This window comes from Nansenia antarctica, assembly GCF_963989245.1.
Source record: "Nansenia antarctica genome assembly, chromosome: 2".
Lineage (NCBI taxonomy): Eukaryota > Metazoa > Chordata > Actinopteri > Argentiniformes > Microstomatidae > Nansenia > Nansenia antarctica.
The window spans coordinates 73,917,857-73,934,349 of record NC_137675.1 but is presented as its reverse complement, the minus strand read 5'-3'; the positions used below and the strand labels follow the sequence as shown (position 1 = coordinate 73,934,349).

Below are 16,493 nucleotides of genomic sequence, written 5' to 3'. Positions count from 1 at the left end.
CATTTGCCAGTCCATCTTTAGTAGGCTATGGTCTCAAAATATTATTATTATGCGCATAAGAACACAAATGAATGACAGTTAGGACCATATCAATGCTGATTATAAGCATATACCGTATATAATAAGGATACATTCTACAAAACATTAGGCTCCTAGTATGCAGCATGGTTAGTATACTAATACATATTAGTAAATGTAGTGTGAGCTTTTGTTCAAGGCCTAAAACAGGAACCATAAAAAGGGTCATTTTCAAAGAACTGAGTACTGTAGTGACAAGCCTCAATCAATCTTTACAGCCCTATTTTTTAATTGTGGTTTTGGTCATCAAACCCACTGTCACTTGTTTTCTCCCAGTCTGTTGTTTTGAGAACCAACATGGCACAGGCAGATATGTATAGTATAGTGATTTCTCAAACCTATGGTGATTATTATAATTAATAATAACAATAATAATCATGATCATCATCGTCATCGTCATCATCATCATCATCATCATCTCTTACATGTATTTATTAAGAGCTTTTGATTATACAATAATAATCATATCAATGCTGAACTGATTATAAGGATATACTGTATATAATAAGGATACATTTTACAAAACATTCAGCTCCTAGTATGCAGCATGGTTAGTATACTAATATATACATATACATACAATACATATGTACAGATACTATTAGTAAATGCAGTGTGAGCTTTTGTTCAAGACCTAAAACAGGAACCATAAAAAGGGTAATGAAAAGGTTTATTTAAAGTACTTTTCGATTATCTAAAAGTGACCTTGAAAGTTATTACCCCAAACAGTTCAGGTAAGTAAGTAAGTAAGTAAAATGTATTTGTATAGCACCTTTCCCAGACCAAGGGTCACAAAGTGCTTTACATATAGAGAACATAATAAAGAAGAAACATAATAAAACATAATAAAAGAGCGAAAGTCATAGCAGGTTAAAATAGGCAAACAAGTGAAAATAAGAACAAGTAACAGACGGTGTACAACAATATCAACAGGACACAGAAAGACAGGCTTTTGGGGATATCCAAAGGGTAAGGCAGGTATAGTGCATTGCCCATTTTTGTGCTTTCAATTGTCCCCTTTTGCATTGTTACTAGACCCCACCATGGGTCTCCTTATCTTATGTCAACAGTTGTTTCAGAGATTATAAGGAACTTGTATGTTCTTTTCATGGTTGAGGTGCACCGTAGAGAACTTGTTACAATAGGCTGTAATACTTTCAGGGCTTCCATCTGAAATATGCATCAATGCTTTAGACTCCACCAAATGTCTACTATTAATGCACACAATGTAGACCTATGTGACTACTGACTTATTCAACGTCAATGGTTAAACCAAAAAGTGTCTGAAATAGCCTACCATTTCTTTCTTATGTTTTCCAACAATGATTTGTGAGCAACAGATGACCTTGTCTTGCATTCATTGTTGATCATGTAACTGCCAATTGTTTCGATGACATCTATCTTGTAATAGAACGACAATGCACATTGGGCAGTGTGCACTCCGCTATGGTAGGTGGCAGTATTGCATTTCCAGTCTTTAGGCAAAACCGGCACAAGTGGTAGAGTAGACCAATAATCTCACCATTCACTTCCGTACATAATCAGTCACCCATGTTCTTCTTCCTGTTGTTAAATGTAGCAGCATGGACAAATCACATGTTTCACTTTTTCACAAGAAAATAGTTATTGTGTGTCTTATTTTGTGGCTAAAATAGACGTTTTTGTTATACGGTATTTTTGTGCGATTGGTAATACCAATGTCATCATTGTCGAATAGAAGACTGTTGCTTAAAATAGGCATCAATAGACAAAACCTTCCCAAAGCTAGCTAACTGTGTTAGATGTTACACATGTAATCACTGTCTCACATCAGTTACGAAGTTTCACAGTATTGTATCCGACATTTGCACGACTTGTCAAATCAAACTGCATTTGCTGGTCGGGGGCAGCTGTGAATGATGGAGATGGAGGGGAGAGATTTCTTGAACACTCCGCCGATGAAGACGGTGCGTTTCGGAGGCAGTGTTGTGCACACGTTAGCGAAATACAACCAGGTGAGCGACATCTGACAGGCAACTGATACATTCCTCATTGGCCTTGTGTATAATCCGTTGTGTATAATGCATAACATGATTTTGTACTATTTTTTTATATATTTTTTATTTTCAAGGGAGACACGAGTGACTACGATTTGTTGAAACATCAGCTGACAGATCCCGATATCAAGGTAAAAGGAAGAACTGCTTCAGTATCAATTTCAGGTTTATTACAATTTAATTTCAACAGTTCGATATTCCAGAGCAAAGATAATAGTGGAGACCCCCTCTCTCTCTTGACAGGACGCCCAAATCGTCAACTGGCTGCAGGAGTTCAGGAATTGTGTGACCCTGCTCAATAAAGACCACGAGCAGCTCATCTACATGGTTCTGGTGAATATGGAATATCTAGCCAAAGTGGATTTGGGGTGCACCTCACTACTGTGATTTAGCTCTCTTTCCTCCTCCTCTCCCACCCTTCATCCACAATTGTCTGATAGCACATAAGCAAAACAATTCCCTGGGTTCTTTTAGAGTTGTGTGCACGGTGCAGCCATACCACCCTGTGACCCTGTGGCCACCAAATCATCCCCTGCTTTCAATTGGCTCATTCATCCCCTGTCCTCTCCCCTGCAAGTCTTCTGTAGGTTGTTGTTGCAAAAGAGCACTTAAGTTCTCAGTCAACTTAGGCTACCTGGCAAAGTAATGGGTTCTAAAATAATGTCTCTGATTCCGAGCAGAGGAAGGGAAGGATACAGAGAGGAAACCGCTTAAAAGCTAATGTGGTGCACCCTTTGTGTTTGAATAAAGAGATTACTACCCTGTCTGGAAACAAGTCTCACAGCCCCTATCCTTTTTGCTATTAGTAGATTTAGAAGCAACTGGATAGGATGTGTATGAATGCCTAAAAAGAAGACTAGTTGATCGCTATATTGATTAGACTTCAGTGCTTGTGTTGGGCCAGTACACACCAGTACACAGTAACCGGTACCTAACATTTTTTCAGCTTGAGTACCAGCACCTGATTAAAATTAACACTAGCACCTTATTCATTACAGTTCAAGCATAGCCTATCCTCTCTCTTTAAATCCACACCTGTTAAAAGTGTATGGGCTAAGGTTTGATTTCAGCCTTAGCAGGAGTTTCCTAAAAGCCTTCCATTTTAGGTTGTAGATGTAAATATAGTCTTGGTGCTATGAATCTTTGGTGTACCTTTGGCTAACGACCCCCCCCCCCGGTGTTTCTGTGAACCAGAGGCTGCCGTGGCTGGGCCGGAGCCCTGTGGTGGTGGAGGAGTACCTGGCCTTCCTCAGTAACCTAGTCTCTGCCCAGACCGTCTACCTCAGGGCCTGCCTCAAGATGGTGGTCTCCAACTTCACACCTAGTGAGTTCCTGTCTGAGCAATATGTCCTCCGTTTGCACAGAACTGACTTGGATTATGTTAGTAGATTTTGTGTGTGTGAGTGTGCCCGTACATGGGTGCGCAACATTTGCCCCTGCTCCCCCATTTCTACTTCAATACCAAGGTACAGTGTACTTACTTGCACTATGTTGAATGACAGGCAATAACGTTTAATCTAATCCCAATGATTGATGTTGAAAACGTTCCTTCCTCCCTCCAGAGAGAGTGAAGATCAGCGAGGGAGATGTGGACATCTCAGACTCGGATGACGACGATGAAAGTAGGTGACTCTGTTACTCCTGGTATTCAAATAAAGTAGGTGTTTGTGGGGAACGCGTCATGTTCCCCACACAGTGTTGAAAAGGTGTCTTCTACAGTTGTCATGGTCCTTGACAATACATTTCTAAAAGTAGACAGTCACCAACTGTTGACCAATAGTGGTGATGAGAATAATGCAAAAAAAAACTGCTTGCCCTTTTAGGAAGAGTAACTACCCTTCTAAAGATTGTGGATGATAAGAGCAGAGGTGAGGCGTAGATAAGCAGTGATGGAAGACTCTAGCCCTGGTGACCATCAGTGCAGGAGTCTGACCCATAAACATGGATATGTTGTTTTTTGTCACAGACACATGCTGTTAATTGTAGCTTTTATTTTCAATGACATGGTATAGTTTGGAATATGACATCTAATTCTTATTCTCCCTCCTGATTTGTAAAGACCTTCCCAGGACATTTGACCAGTGTCATCAGGCTTTGCAAGTGATAGCCAGATATGTCCCATCGTAAGTATCCCTCAGATATCGCATCCTATAATGGCTATTATTGTCCATCAGGTGTCAGTTCAACTTGTTGACTTGACAAGGTAACAGGCACATTCCAGGTTATCTACATTGCAGTCATGCTGCAGAAATCAACCAATGGCTGTGTGCCACCTCATCAATCAGGCGTCAGACATCAGATTACTATCAGTTATCAGTCAGGCATCATGTCTCGTGATGCATTTAGCTGATATTATCCAGGCGCTGTGAGGTCTGGTAGGCGACTGCAATGTAATCAACCTAGAATGAGTTAAATGAGAATTAAACGGTGGCTATGGGTGTGATTTACTCCGATTTATTTTGGGTGGATTTTGTATTTATATTAATGATTTTGACCTCAGAATATATGTTTAGAACTAGTGTGCAACCCCCGCCCCCGCCCCCACCCCAACATGCACTGGTATACATTTCAAACCGGCTCTCCCTCTTATTGCAGCACCAGCAGATTCCTGACGCCTATTTTGAATGAACACTTCCCCTTTGTGCAGAAGTCGTCCAGAACCTTGGTAAACACAATCTACTGTATCTTTTAAGAGTACAGCCAAATACAATTCTAAAAGTAATGTACATATGATTCTGAGGCATTCTAGTGTGACAGGGGTTGGATTGCCATGTTTGTACGGTGCTTTAGATTTACGGAATGAATATGGCTCTATGGTGATACTATCAAAAGAAAAATAAAGCAAATCAAGATTGTGTCACAATGACATTAGATTAGTGGGTTTTTAGCTTGTCCCACTAGGTCTGGAGCTCGGCAATTGCTGGGGATGAATTTAGTGGGTAGGGCCATTCACACCAACCCCAACACACCAAAAACCCGCTAAATTCCTTGGTACACTCTTGGGTGTGAATGGCAAGTAAGATAACTAAATATCCAGAACAGAGCAGAATCAATTGCATCCAAGGTGTGTGGGAATTCATGTTAATTGGTATTTTTAGTAACTATCCTTTTAATGGTTCTATCTCCATGTAGGAATGCTATGTCCATAACCTCCTGAGGATGGCAGTGTACATACCCCCTCTACGACGAGATGTCCTGGAGCTCATCATCAACAGGATGCTCAAATTGGATGTGAGTCCCACAGACTGTGTATGCATGTGTGTGTGTGTATATACAGTGGGGCAAAAAAAGTATTTAGTCAGCCACCAATTGTGCAAGTTCTCCCACTTAAAAAGATGAGAGAGGCCTGTAATTTTCATCATAGGTACACTTCAACTATGAGACAAAATGAGAAAAAAAAATCCAGAAAATCACATTGTCTGATTTTTAAAGAATTTATTTGCAAATTATGGTGGAAAATAAGTATTTGGTCAATAACAAAAGTTCATCTCAATACTTTGTTATATACCCTTTGTTGGCAATGACAGAGGTCAAACGTTTTCTGTAAGTCTTCACAAGGTTTTCACACACTGTTGTGTTGCTGGTATTTTGGCCCATTCCTCCATGCAGATCTCCTCTAGAGCAGTGATGTTTTGGGGCTGTCGCTGGGCAACACAGACTTTCAACTCCCTCCAAAGATTTTCTATGGGGTTGAGATCTGGAGACTGGCTAGGCCACTCCAGGACCTTGAAATGCTTCTTACGAAGCCACTCCTTCGTTGCCCAGGCGGTGTGTTTGGGATCATTGTCATGCTGAAAGACCCAGCCACGTTTCATCTTCAATGCCCTTGCTGATGGAAGGAGGTTTTCACTCAAAATCTCACGATACATGGCCCCATTCATTCTTTCCTTTACACGGATCAGTCGTCCTGGACCCTTTGCAGAAAAACAGCCCCAAAGCATGATGTTTCCACCCCCATGCTTCACAGTAGGTATGGTGTTCTTTGGATGCAACTCAGCATTCTTTCTCCTCCAAACACGATGAGTTGAGTTTTTACCAAAAAGTTCTATTTTGGTTTCATCTGACCATATGACATTCTCCTAATCCTCTTCTGGATCATCCAAATGCTCTCTAACAAACTTCAGACGGGCCTGGACATGTACTGGCTTAAGCAGGGGGACACGTCTGGCACTGCAGGATTTGAGTCCCTGGTGGCGTAGTGTGTTACTGATGGTAGCCTTTGTTACTTTGGTCCCAGCTCTCTGCAGGTCATTCACTAGGCCCCCCCGTGTGGTTCTGGGATTTTTGCTCACCGTTCTTGTGATCATTTTGACCCCACGGGGTGAGATCTTGCGTGGAGCCCCAGATCGAGGGAGATTATCAGTGGTCTTGTATGTCTTCCATTTTCTAATAATTGCTCCCACAGTTGATTTCTTCACACCAAGCTGCTTACCTATTGCAGATTCAGTCTTCCCAGCCTGGTGCAGGTTTCTGGTGTCCTTTGATAGCTCTTTGGTCTTGGCCATAGTGGAGTTTGGAGTGTGACTGTTTGAGGTTGTGGACAGGTGTCTTTTATACTGATAACGAGTTCAAACAGGTGCCATTAATACAGGTAACGAGTGGAGGACAGAGGAGCCTCTTAAAGAAGAAGTTACAGGTCTGTGAGAGCCAGAAATCTTGCTTGTTTGTAGGTGACCAAATACTTATTTTACAGAGGAATTTACCAATTAATTCATTAAAAATCCTACAATGTGATTTCCTGGATTCTTTCCCCCCATTCTGTCTCTCATAGTTGAAGTGTACCTATGATGAAAATTACAGGCCTCTCTCATCTTTTTAAGTGGGAGAACCTGCACAATTGGTGGCTGACTAAATACTTTTTTGCCCCACTGTATATATATAGTGTTTTTATATAGTTATTTTCCAGGTCTGTGCTTTTCCTGGAGATGATAGGAGGCTGTGCGTGTTTTATCCTATGTATTCTTTAGGGTGGTACTGGAATAACACTATGGCAATTTAAACACAGTTCTGAAAATGTGGATTATGTTATTAACAAAGCATAATAATCTGACTCCATTTCACTGGTCAGGTAATAATAAATCAATTTAATAATTTGAATATATCGATAATAAGGCAAATACATCATGAAGTATAGTCTAAGTTGACATTCAATGTACCATCAAGTGTGAAACCCATCATACATGCTTCACTGCAGAGAAGGAAATGGAGGAAGGCTCAGAGGAATAACGATAGCCGGATTTCCTGCGTGTGAACGTTTCTCAGGTACCGTCTAGATAGAACATGGAAGCCAGTTGTTGAGCAGACAGTTAGCCCGGGAGCATACGTAATATGTGGGAGGAAATGTGGTTGATTTGGGAGACTGCAGAAGCACATTAAGACTGGAAGCAGATTTGGGACAAGATCAATAAGAAACTCGTCCGTAAAACACTTGTTAAAATGTCATATAGCCATTGAAAAGTATAATGCTATATGAGCTTAATTAAACTGTTTTATCCCATCAGAACCTAAAATATATGCTTGTTTTGCTCCATTGTTTGTAAATCTATATCGTGTCAAACATCAGTGCTTGCATCCATAGCTCTGTGTATACAAATTTGAAGACAGCTTTGTTATTGCATTAATCCCAGATTGCCCCTTTAAACAAGTGTTTCCTGGATCTTAGTAACTTGTTGATCTTGTGTTGAATCTCTTTACAGTCGTGATAGTTAAGATCCTCAAGTTCTTGGGCACTGCATCCTTGCCCTTTGATCCATCAAAGTTGACCATGGTGGCCCACTCCCAGTATGTGTTAGAATTCACCATGGCCATAAACAGATTCTTGGCGTAAGTGCAGGGTGAACCTTGCTGCCTGGGCCCATACATAGCGGATGGATCTCCTCCTCCTTGAACAGGATTGAGGTAAACACCTGGGAGAACTCGTCTCTGAGGTGGCAGGGGCTCACGATAAGTTGGGGAGTGCTGGAGACGGTCATTAGATGTAGTGTGTTGAGCTGGTGTGGTTGCAACGCGTTTATGGGGAGACCCCAAACTGGAGGTGATGGGATGGGCAGAGGCTGTGAAGTGGGAGATCTTGCTATAGATAGTGTCCAAACTTCCTATAACAAATGTCCGACTTTTTTTCCTCCAAAATCTTCGAAATACAATAGTAGAATGGACTCACACATAATGGAAAACACCAATGTAGCCACAATTGTGTTGTGTTTTGTTCATTCATTTTTTGCCACAGTCCTTGGGCTATCATCTCCCAATTACTCTGCCTGGAATGACATGTGGGATTGTACCTGTACTGTACCTGTATGCAGTCCAGTCTAACTTACGTATGTAAGCCTGGTTGAAGTATGGTTATTGCCATGGTACGTTATACAGTTGTTCCCTTGCGTGAGTCCTCATAACGTGGGATTTCAGGTTCTCTTTTTGTTTGAATTTTTTGCCACAGTCCTGGCAGCAGTATGGTTGCTCTCCTGTGTGTGTCCTCATGTGTCTGGTCAATTTACCATGATTCACAAAACATTTACCACATATATGACAACTGTTTGCTTCTTTGTGACTCTGTAGGTGATCAACCATACTTTCTGTGGAATGAATGGCTTTTCCACACACACCACAGAGATGACCTTCATACAGTGAATGCATTAGTACATGATTAATTAAAGAACATTGGTTTTGAAAAGGCTTCCCACACACTTTACAAGAATAAGAAACTCTTTGACTCGGTGGCATTGGATGGGATGGCTCCCTGCCTTCAGTACTGACCTTTTCATCTGACCTCTGTCTCTTAAATGTCTGCGTTCTCGTTAGTCCTCCACTCTGAGTTACAAAACAATCCATATCTACCCTAGAGAGGGGTTGGGGGTTAGAGGTTGTTTCTGATACTCTGTAGTCCTCTCTAATAGAGGAGGTGCTTGATGGAGTCTCCCTCGCTGTGTCTTCTTCACTTTGGACTTGGTACAGATGTGAGCACTGAGTTTGGCCTTGATCATGCTCACTTTTCACATAATCAGGAGTTAAAACAAAGTCTATGGTTTCTGCCCCAAGCCCTTGAAGATCCTCTTCCTCCTTATCCCATTCACTGGCACTGAGACCCTCCTGTTCCTCTTTGATCAACGGGGCCTGTGGGTCTTCCTGCCCCACACCGGGGCTCCAGTCCAGCTCACAGGGCTGCTGCTCGGGAGGAACCTCCACCACTCTGACAGTGAGCTGCTGGGCGTCTGGAGGGAAAGGAGAGGATGAAATAGAACTGTTGACTGGAGACTGAGGCCTCAGTCGACATTATCAAATGCAGAAGTAATGCAAACCTGGAGAGGGGTTCTAAATAACTCATCAAAGAAACTCGATAGCGCCCTCACGATATTTAAATAGCCTAGATATATGTAGCTATTCTACGAAGCTAGTGAAATATTTGTTTAGCGACATTAGACACACACCTGCTCGGTGTAACTTTAACTGCGGTTTTAGGGTGACGTCCAGCAGCCTTCGGAGACGGTCGTTCTCCTCCTTTGTACGGGAAACTTCTTCCTGGTATTCCGTTATTGTTTTCTCAACTGCGCCGAATATCTCCTCAGCAGCCGCGATCAGTCGCTCGTTGAGAAACACTCTCAGCAACTGGATCTGAGTCATTTTCACCTATGTATGTTGTTTATGTTTTAGATTATGTCTAGGTACTGTTTGTTGTCATCTCCGTCTCCACATCCTTCAACCACATTAACAAAGTATTTCCGGGTTAGGGAATGGCGGATATGTTTTCAAAATAAAAGTAATACAAAAACGGATAAACCTGTGTTTATTCATGATTTATGAAAAAATAAAGTAATCAAATAAATAAAAATAATAATTGTTTAAACATGAACAATGATTCATATTTGTTAATATTTAGGTCACATTTCGTATGAAATGTAGGTTCTCTACTAACCAAAGAAAATGAGTTATGGAAGAGCACTATCTTGTACATCCAGCAACACTATATTTTCCACACCCTGATTCCAGATTCGCATCTTCAACACAAATACAGCTTTTTACCGATGACTTGTATTATAAACCAGAAGTGTTATTGCGGCTGGCAATGGTGTGGTTGCCGTGCTGCATTTCTTTTTTTAGCCTGCACCGTTTTGTGTGTGGATGATGTAACCTGCACTACTGCCACCTGCTGGAGTGGTGTGAATGTCTGTTCACAATTTGGGAAGATTCAAGAAAAGAGTGGGGAACCTTGAGTTCTTACTTAGAAAATGCATGCTTCTCCTCATTTGGTGGCTTCAAACCACTGAGCTTCAAACACAATATGCAAATATACTACACCATAATTAATTATGTACATGTCATGTAGGCCTACTTGTATGTATTTTCCTTTCCTTTTTTTGTTTTTTTTGTTTTTTACTGTAGCCTATAGAATGTTGCTTGCTGGATGTTGCTTGTTGTGTATCTGATTGATCATTTGTTTAAGCAGATTTTTTCTGATTGTGTGTCTGCGTGTGTGTTAATATGATAATATATCACTGAGCTATGTTACAGGTGAGTGCCCCGCGGGGAGAGATAGAGGAGGTGGAGGAGAACGCTGTGCAGCAGGACCATGGAGGAATACACCAGGAGGAGGAGGGGCTCTTTGACATGGTGACTAGATGTACACTTTATTCCAAGCAAGTTCTATGTTTGTCAAATGGTACTGGTTTGACACGATGTGAATGCTCATCAAACCCGTCCCCTTCCAACCCCCACCCCTCTCTCTCACCATCCCTGTCCTCTCATCCTCCCCCTCCTCTCTCAGGATGAGGATGAGTGTGATCCTAAGTCCTCCAGTGTTGTAGGGAGTGGTGTGATGGCCCACCCGGTGGCGGAGAGGCTGGACACACTCATGGCCGTGCTGCTGGCCTTCATCAAGGATATGTGCCACCTCAATGGTGAGCACTCTGAACATTACAATACAGACATGAGTGCACATAATATGTGCGCTCACTCACACATTGTACACACAGTATGAAGATCTTTGAAAATGAAGAACTCATTCCGTTGCTTCCCTCTCGACATGTCTCTCTCTCCTGCCTCTGGCAGGTTGTCTGGATGTGGAGAGGACAAAGGACCTGTACAAAGACCTAGTGTGTGTGTTTGACAAGCTCATCCTGCCAACACATGCCTCCTGCCATGTGCAGTATGCCCTCTTCTACCTCTGCAGCTTCAGACTGGTCAGTGTGTGTGTGTGTGTGTGTGTGTGTGTGTGTGTGTGTGTGTGTGTGTGTGTGTGTGTGTGTGTGTGCGTGTGCGTGTGCGTGTGCGTGTGCGCGTGCGCGTGCGCGTGCGCGTGTGCGTGTGTGTGTGTGTATGCAACTATTTAATTGAGTGATGTATTGTATGTGTTTGCTATAACAGGCAGACACATGCAAGTGCACACAGTCTAACATTAATCGTCTCTCTCCCTCATTCTCTCAGGCTCTGGCCGAGGCGTTCCTGGAGCACCTGTGGAGGTTGCTGCAGAGCCTGTCTCACCCCGCTGTCCTGCGCCAGGCGGCCGCTGGATACATGGGCAGCTTCCTGGCCCGCGCCAAATTCCTGCCTGTCGCGTGAGTTACACCACTGATGACCTGCTCTTTGGCTCTGTCATACCAGAGTTTATACACAGACCCAGAGTTCTGTTACCTAGGTAACACAGCTGTACTCCCAATTCATTAGGATGAGAGATTGCTCAGAGCAAAAGGTACTGTCACTATGAAGCAATGTTTAGGTTCTGCAGTGTGCTGTGAGTACATGCAGTATGGGGGGGCCTGATCCCAGATTGCAGAGGCTTACGTTTATATTTCTCCAACATTGTCGTCGTCGTCGCCAACCAACCCAACCCCCCCTCCAGTACGGTGCGTGCATGTCTGGACCTGCTGGTGCCCTGGCTGCACCGCTACATAGACGGCCAGGACTCAGGCTCACGGGCCTACTGTGACATTACACTCCACGGCCCCTTCTACAACACCTGCCAGGCCGTCTTCTACACACTCATCTTCAGACACACAAGCCTCCTGGAGGGCAACATGAAAAAAGGTAGGTAGGTGTTACATCGACACTAACACACACACACACACACCATGCCCAGGGTTCACTGTAATATTGACCATAATCATATCACCCTGCATCCTTTTGGTTACTTGCTTCTGAAGCTACACAAAGGGGAGTCTTTGTATCTAAATTGTGTGTGTGTGTGTGTGTGTGTGTGTGTGTGTGTGTGTCTGTGTCTGTGTCTGTGTCTGTGTCTGTGTCTGTGTCTGTGTCTGTGTCTGTGTGTGTGTGTGTGTGTGTGTGTGTGTGTGTGTGTGTGTGTCTGTCTGTCTGTCTGTGTCAGGCCTGGCATACCTGCAGAGTCTTAACCTGGAGCGGGTGGTGATGTCTCAGCTCAACCCACTGAAGGTCTGCCTGCCTGCCGTCACCACCATGTTCGCTGCCATCACCAGGTACCTCAGACTTAAAGCATTAGAAACATGAACATGTATCTGACCCACATCTGGTCTAAACTGGCACTCTGATCAGATTTCACATCAGTGCAGAGCAGGGAGCAGGGGAGACTGCTGCTGGAGGTAGAAATCGGAGGACGGGCTCATTTTAATGAACGGAATAAGGAATGGTATCAAAACAGCCGTCTCTGGTGCAGCTGAAGGCAAGGAGACTGATTGGTCACTGGATCGAATGGAGAGCTTGACCCGGGTGTTTCTCCCTCTGTCCACAGGAAGTACCAGCTGGTGTTCTGCTACACCATCATAGAGAGGAACAACCGCTATGCTCTCCCCGTGATCCACAGCTCAGTGGGAGGAGACTCTGTGTCCACCAACACCAACCCCCTGGACAGCTTCTTCCCCTTCGACCCCTACCTGCTCAAGAGGTATGAACCCATAACCATTGCCCCAACATCTTGAACATTACCCTTTCATCTCTGCACAATCAAAAGGTTAGCCATAAACCATCATCACTCTTACCACTCACCTGGGGGGTCATTCAAATACCAGGCCCAACTTTACTTCTCTTGACATGGAATGTCTTTGTGTGTGTGTGTGTGTGTGTGTGTGTGTGTGTGTGTGTGTGTGTGTGTGTGTGTGTGTGTGTGTGCGTGCGTGCGTGTGTGTGTGTTTGATGGCCAGTCATCCTGTGTTCTCTCTGCTCTCCAGGTCAGGTAAATTCATCGAACCCCTTTACCAGACTTGGGAGGAGCCAGCTGACACACAAGTGGACACCACCAAGAGGGTCAGACAGGTAAGATACCACATTTGCTACCACAGTAACTTGGAGATAAATGTTCATGCTAGCTAATGCTAGCTGTGTTGTATCCCTCAGCCAATATAAGGGAGCAAAATCTTTGGATTTGATTTGTCTTTCCTTGTCATTTAGACACATTTGGTTATATAGTTTCTATATCGTTTTTTGTGTACTCAATTTGGTTGAGCTGTTTTGCATGTTCCTGACTGTCTATTTCTCTGTAGCTCCATCCTGATAGGGATGTGGATAAGAATTTTTTTCATGGTTGAATAAAGTGGTATGAATTAACGAATAATACATTTTTTGATGTGTGCCGACATTCACAAAGGCAGCCATGGGTCATCGGCAAGAAATGACGTAATATCTTAAATGCAAAAAAACCCACCTTTAACAGTGAAAGATCTAATTATTCTGGTATTAATCCTCATGAATTTCTACTTCTGTATAATTAAATTAGGCTAACATAACAATAATGCAGAACAGTAAAAAGGGATGCCGCATTGGAGCGGTGAGCGCAGTGCAGCGAACCCTAATCTTCCTGCGCCTCCAGCTGAGGACGAGCTGAACGCACTTTCAGCGATCTACCATAGAGCCAGGAGATGTAAACACTGCCATGTTTGTTTTTCTCCCCCAGATATCGGTTGAGGATGAGGATGACTTCTTGCGCGGGGAGATGCCTCAGACAGAGGGGATTGCGGGTATGACCCCCGGCTCTTATGAATCTCACCTTCGCAGCCCCAGCAGTGTGGGCTCGCCCCCCATTGCCTTCCTACAGAGACGTTTCTGAGGCCCTCCACCACCCTTTAAAATGGACTGTTGCAATCCCTTCCTTCTGTAAAACGGACTACCTCTTCAGCCAACCCATCATTGTCCTACAGAGACCTTTCAGAGCACCCCCCTTTTAGATCCACACCAATACCTGCAGCGGGCCCTTTAACATCATGTCTTTATTGAACTCATCCACGAGAGAGGTCCTTGGCTTGAGCCCTGTCAGTTGCCTACAGAACTGTACTGGAGGTATACTACAAAGACTTACAGTACCCAATGCCTGTAAGGAGAAACTTTGGAAACCATGGAAACTAAGGAGCGACACTCTCTCAATACTCAACTGAGAACTTCAGTTCACACTTTGTATTGGCCAGATACAACGGAATGTTTGCATAATGTTGTAGTATGACGCTAGTGTGAATTCTCACTAAGTTGCTTTTATAGAGAACTCTGCTCTATTTGAGATTTTTCAGTTTGGACAACAAATGGTTATTTATAATTCATTATTATCATTATGGCAACCCTGAGGTGGAGTTAATGATGGCTCCGTCAGTTAGGCAGAATACTCAATAAGAATATTTCAATTGTTAGCTAAAATAAAATGTATTGTTCTTGTTTTTTTGTTTCCCTTTTACTGTTTCTATGGTTTGAATTGGGTTTCTCTGATGTAGACATTTGTACAAAAAAACACTTTTAGTCACCAAATCCACTTGCTATTAGGCAATTTATGCAATAATGATTTTGTTTTATCTGATTTGTTTTCAGATACCAACTGATTATTTATAACTTTTGGCTATCCATTGTAGTGGCTTAGGGTTTATCATTTCATAAAAAGGTTGTTGTAATAAAGAGTTAGGTTTGTTTAAAAATCACATCATGTCCGGTTTGTTATGATGCTGAGGACAAGCAAAAGAACTCCCAGATGTGTGTTGTTATTATGAGCCAAATATAGAACAGGGCAAGCTGTTCTGCTGTAATGCTGCTATCTTATACACTCATTCATTGTTGGGTCTAGAACATAGACAAAATCGACGGCGATGCGTTAGATTGCGATTTATTATTATTTGTTTATTATTTGTTTTATCTGGCTATCTGGGGTTATTCATAAAACATTCTGAATAGCCCAGGACTAACGACGTCACTGATTCAGCACATAGATTTCCATCAGTCACGTTTCTTGTTTTTGATGTGTCCCATTGCTGGTCTAGAATATACAGTAAACATCCAAATCCTGTATGCCCCTGTTTCTCTAGCCTATTGAGTTTCAAATCACTTGAGTTTCCACTCACTTCCTGAATCAACATGAACTGATGTAGTAAACATTTCATTACCTGCTGTACAATCTATCACTTTTTGTTTTGAAGTGGTAGAGATGGTGCCATGTGATCAATAAGGAAGGAGGTGTCTTTTCTACCTAGAAAGTGATGGATTGTATAGGTGATGAAATGTGATGGTGATTACACCAAGCCCTGATCCTCATTCCTGGTGATATTAAAATAATTGATACCACGTGAAAATACATGAAAAGCAACACACGTCTTAGGTTATTCCTTTAATAAAAACAATAAAAGAAAGATATCCAGGCCACACATAAGATGCATTCTAGTTAAATTACAGGACTACATGTCAGGTTTTTTGAAAGCATGTGCAGTTATCAATATAAACAAAATAAATCTTACACAGCCTATGTTTTAATGTTTTAATGTTAGATGGATCTCCTGCACCTCTTGTAATCCCTTAAAACATGTATGTTACAGCCTAGTTTAGTTTACACACAAGTAGCTATTGCATTTTCCCTACATTCCCCAAACAAAACATTCAATCCCATTATTGTATATAGAAGACAGGTGATAACCAGAGCCATGCAGTGATATTTTGCCATGATGATGAGGATGAGGGAAACCACTGGCTGTGTCCCAATACTCAATCACTACCTTGTGTCCTAGTCTGCTTTCCTTCATTACCACCTCATATGTAGTCACACTGTTTTCTACCTGTAAGGGATCATCCTGGAGAACACTTAAGGAAATGCAGCTAGTGAGGAATGAAGGGACAGCAACTGCTGGTAGTCCATTATATATTTTTTCTGTTATTTTCTTATGCCTTGACAATTGACAACCACGCAATCTTCAGTGGACAAGCGTGTGCTTTTGGGGGGGTAGATCCAGATTGCCACAGGGCAATGGAGACACAGGATGCGTTCGTAAATTCGCTCTGAGAAAGCTGGAGCGCACACTGGGTCAACGTCATAAAGGGACCAAGTCATTTGATTGGACAAGAGGCATTCCATGAGTGCTGTTCAGATTCTAGAGTGAATTTACAAACGTAGCCACAGTCATAACTGAACAGAAGTGAGAGAGTATTCACATAACTCAAGTTGTTCCGGTAGAA

The 16,493-nt window shown here is 42.6% G+C and overlaps 2 protein-coding genes across 2 annotated transcripts; one reads left to right on the top strand and one right to left on the bottom strand.

Annotated features, from left to right (window-relative positions):
- Nucleotides 1–1,976: 1,976 nt before the first annotated feature.
- rrn3 (RRN3 homolog, RNA polymerase I transcription factor) lies at nt 1,977–14,685 on the top strand (the record flags this gene model as incomplete). The annotated part of the gene is made up of 17 exons (XM_080523982.1): nt 1,977–2,072; nt 2,189–2,245; nt 2,358–2,447; nt 3,309–3,438; nt 3,677–3,736; nt 4,174–4,237; nt 4,710–4,779; nt 5,247–5,345; nt 10,620–10,718; nt 10,873–11,005; nt 11,157–11,287; nt 11,532–11,662; nt 11,947–12,131; nt 12,430–12,538; nt 12,811–12,963; nt 13,247–13,331; nt 13,969–14,685. The coding sequence occupies 17 exons, from the start codon at nt 1,977–1,979 to the stop codon at nt 14,119–14,121; spliced, it is 1,845 nt and encodes a 614-aa protein (XP_080380108.1). The 3' UTR covers nt 14,122–14,685.
- On the bottom strand, nt 8,054–9,741 carry LOC308151752 (uncharacterized protein). The gene is made up of 3 exons (XM_080524659.1): nt 9,539–9,741; nt 9,101–9,322; nt 8,054–8,728 (listed from the first exon to the last, which is right to left on the bottom strand). The coding sequence occupies exons 1-3, from the start codon at nt 9,729–9,731 to the stop codon at nt 8,457–8,459; spliced, it is 687 nt and encodes a 228-aa protein (XP_080380785.1). The 5' UTR covers nt 9,732–9,741; the 3' UTR covers nt 8,054–8,456.
- Nucleotides 14,686–16,493: the final 1,808 nt, after the last annotated feature.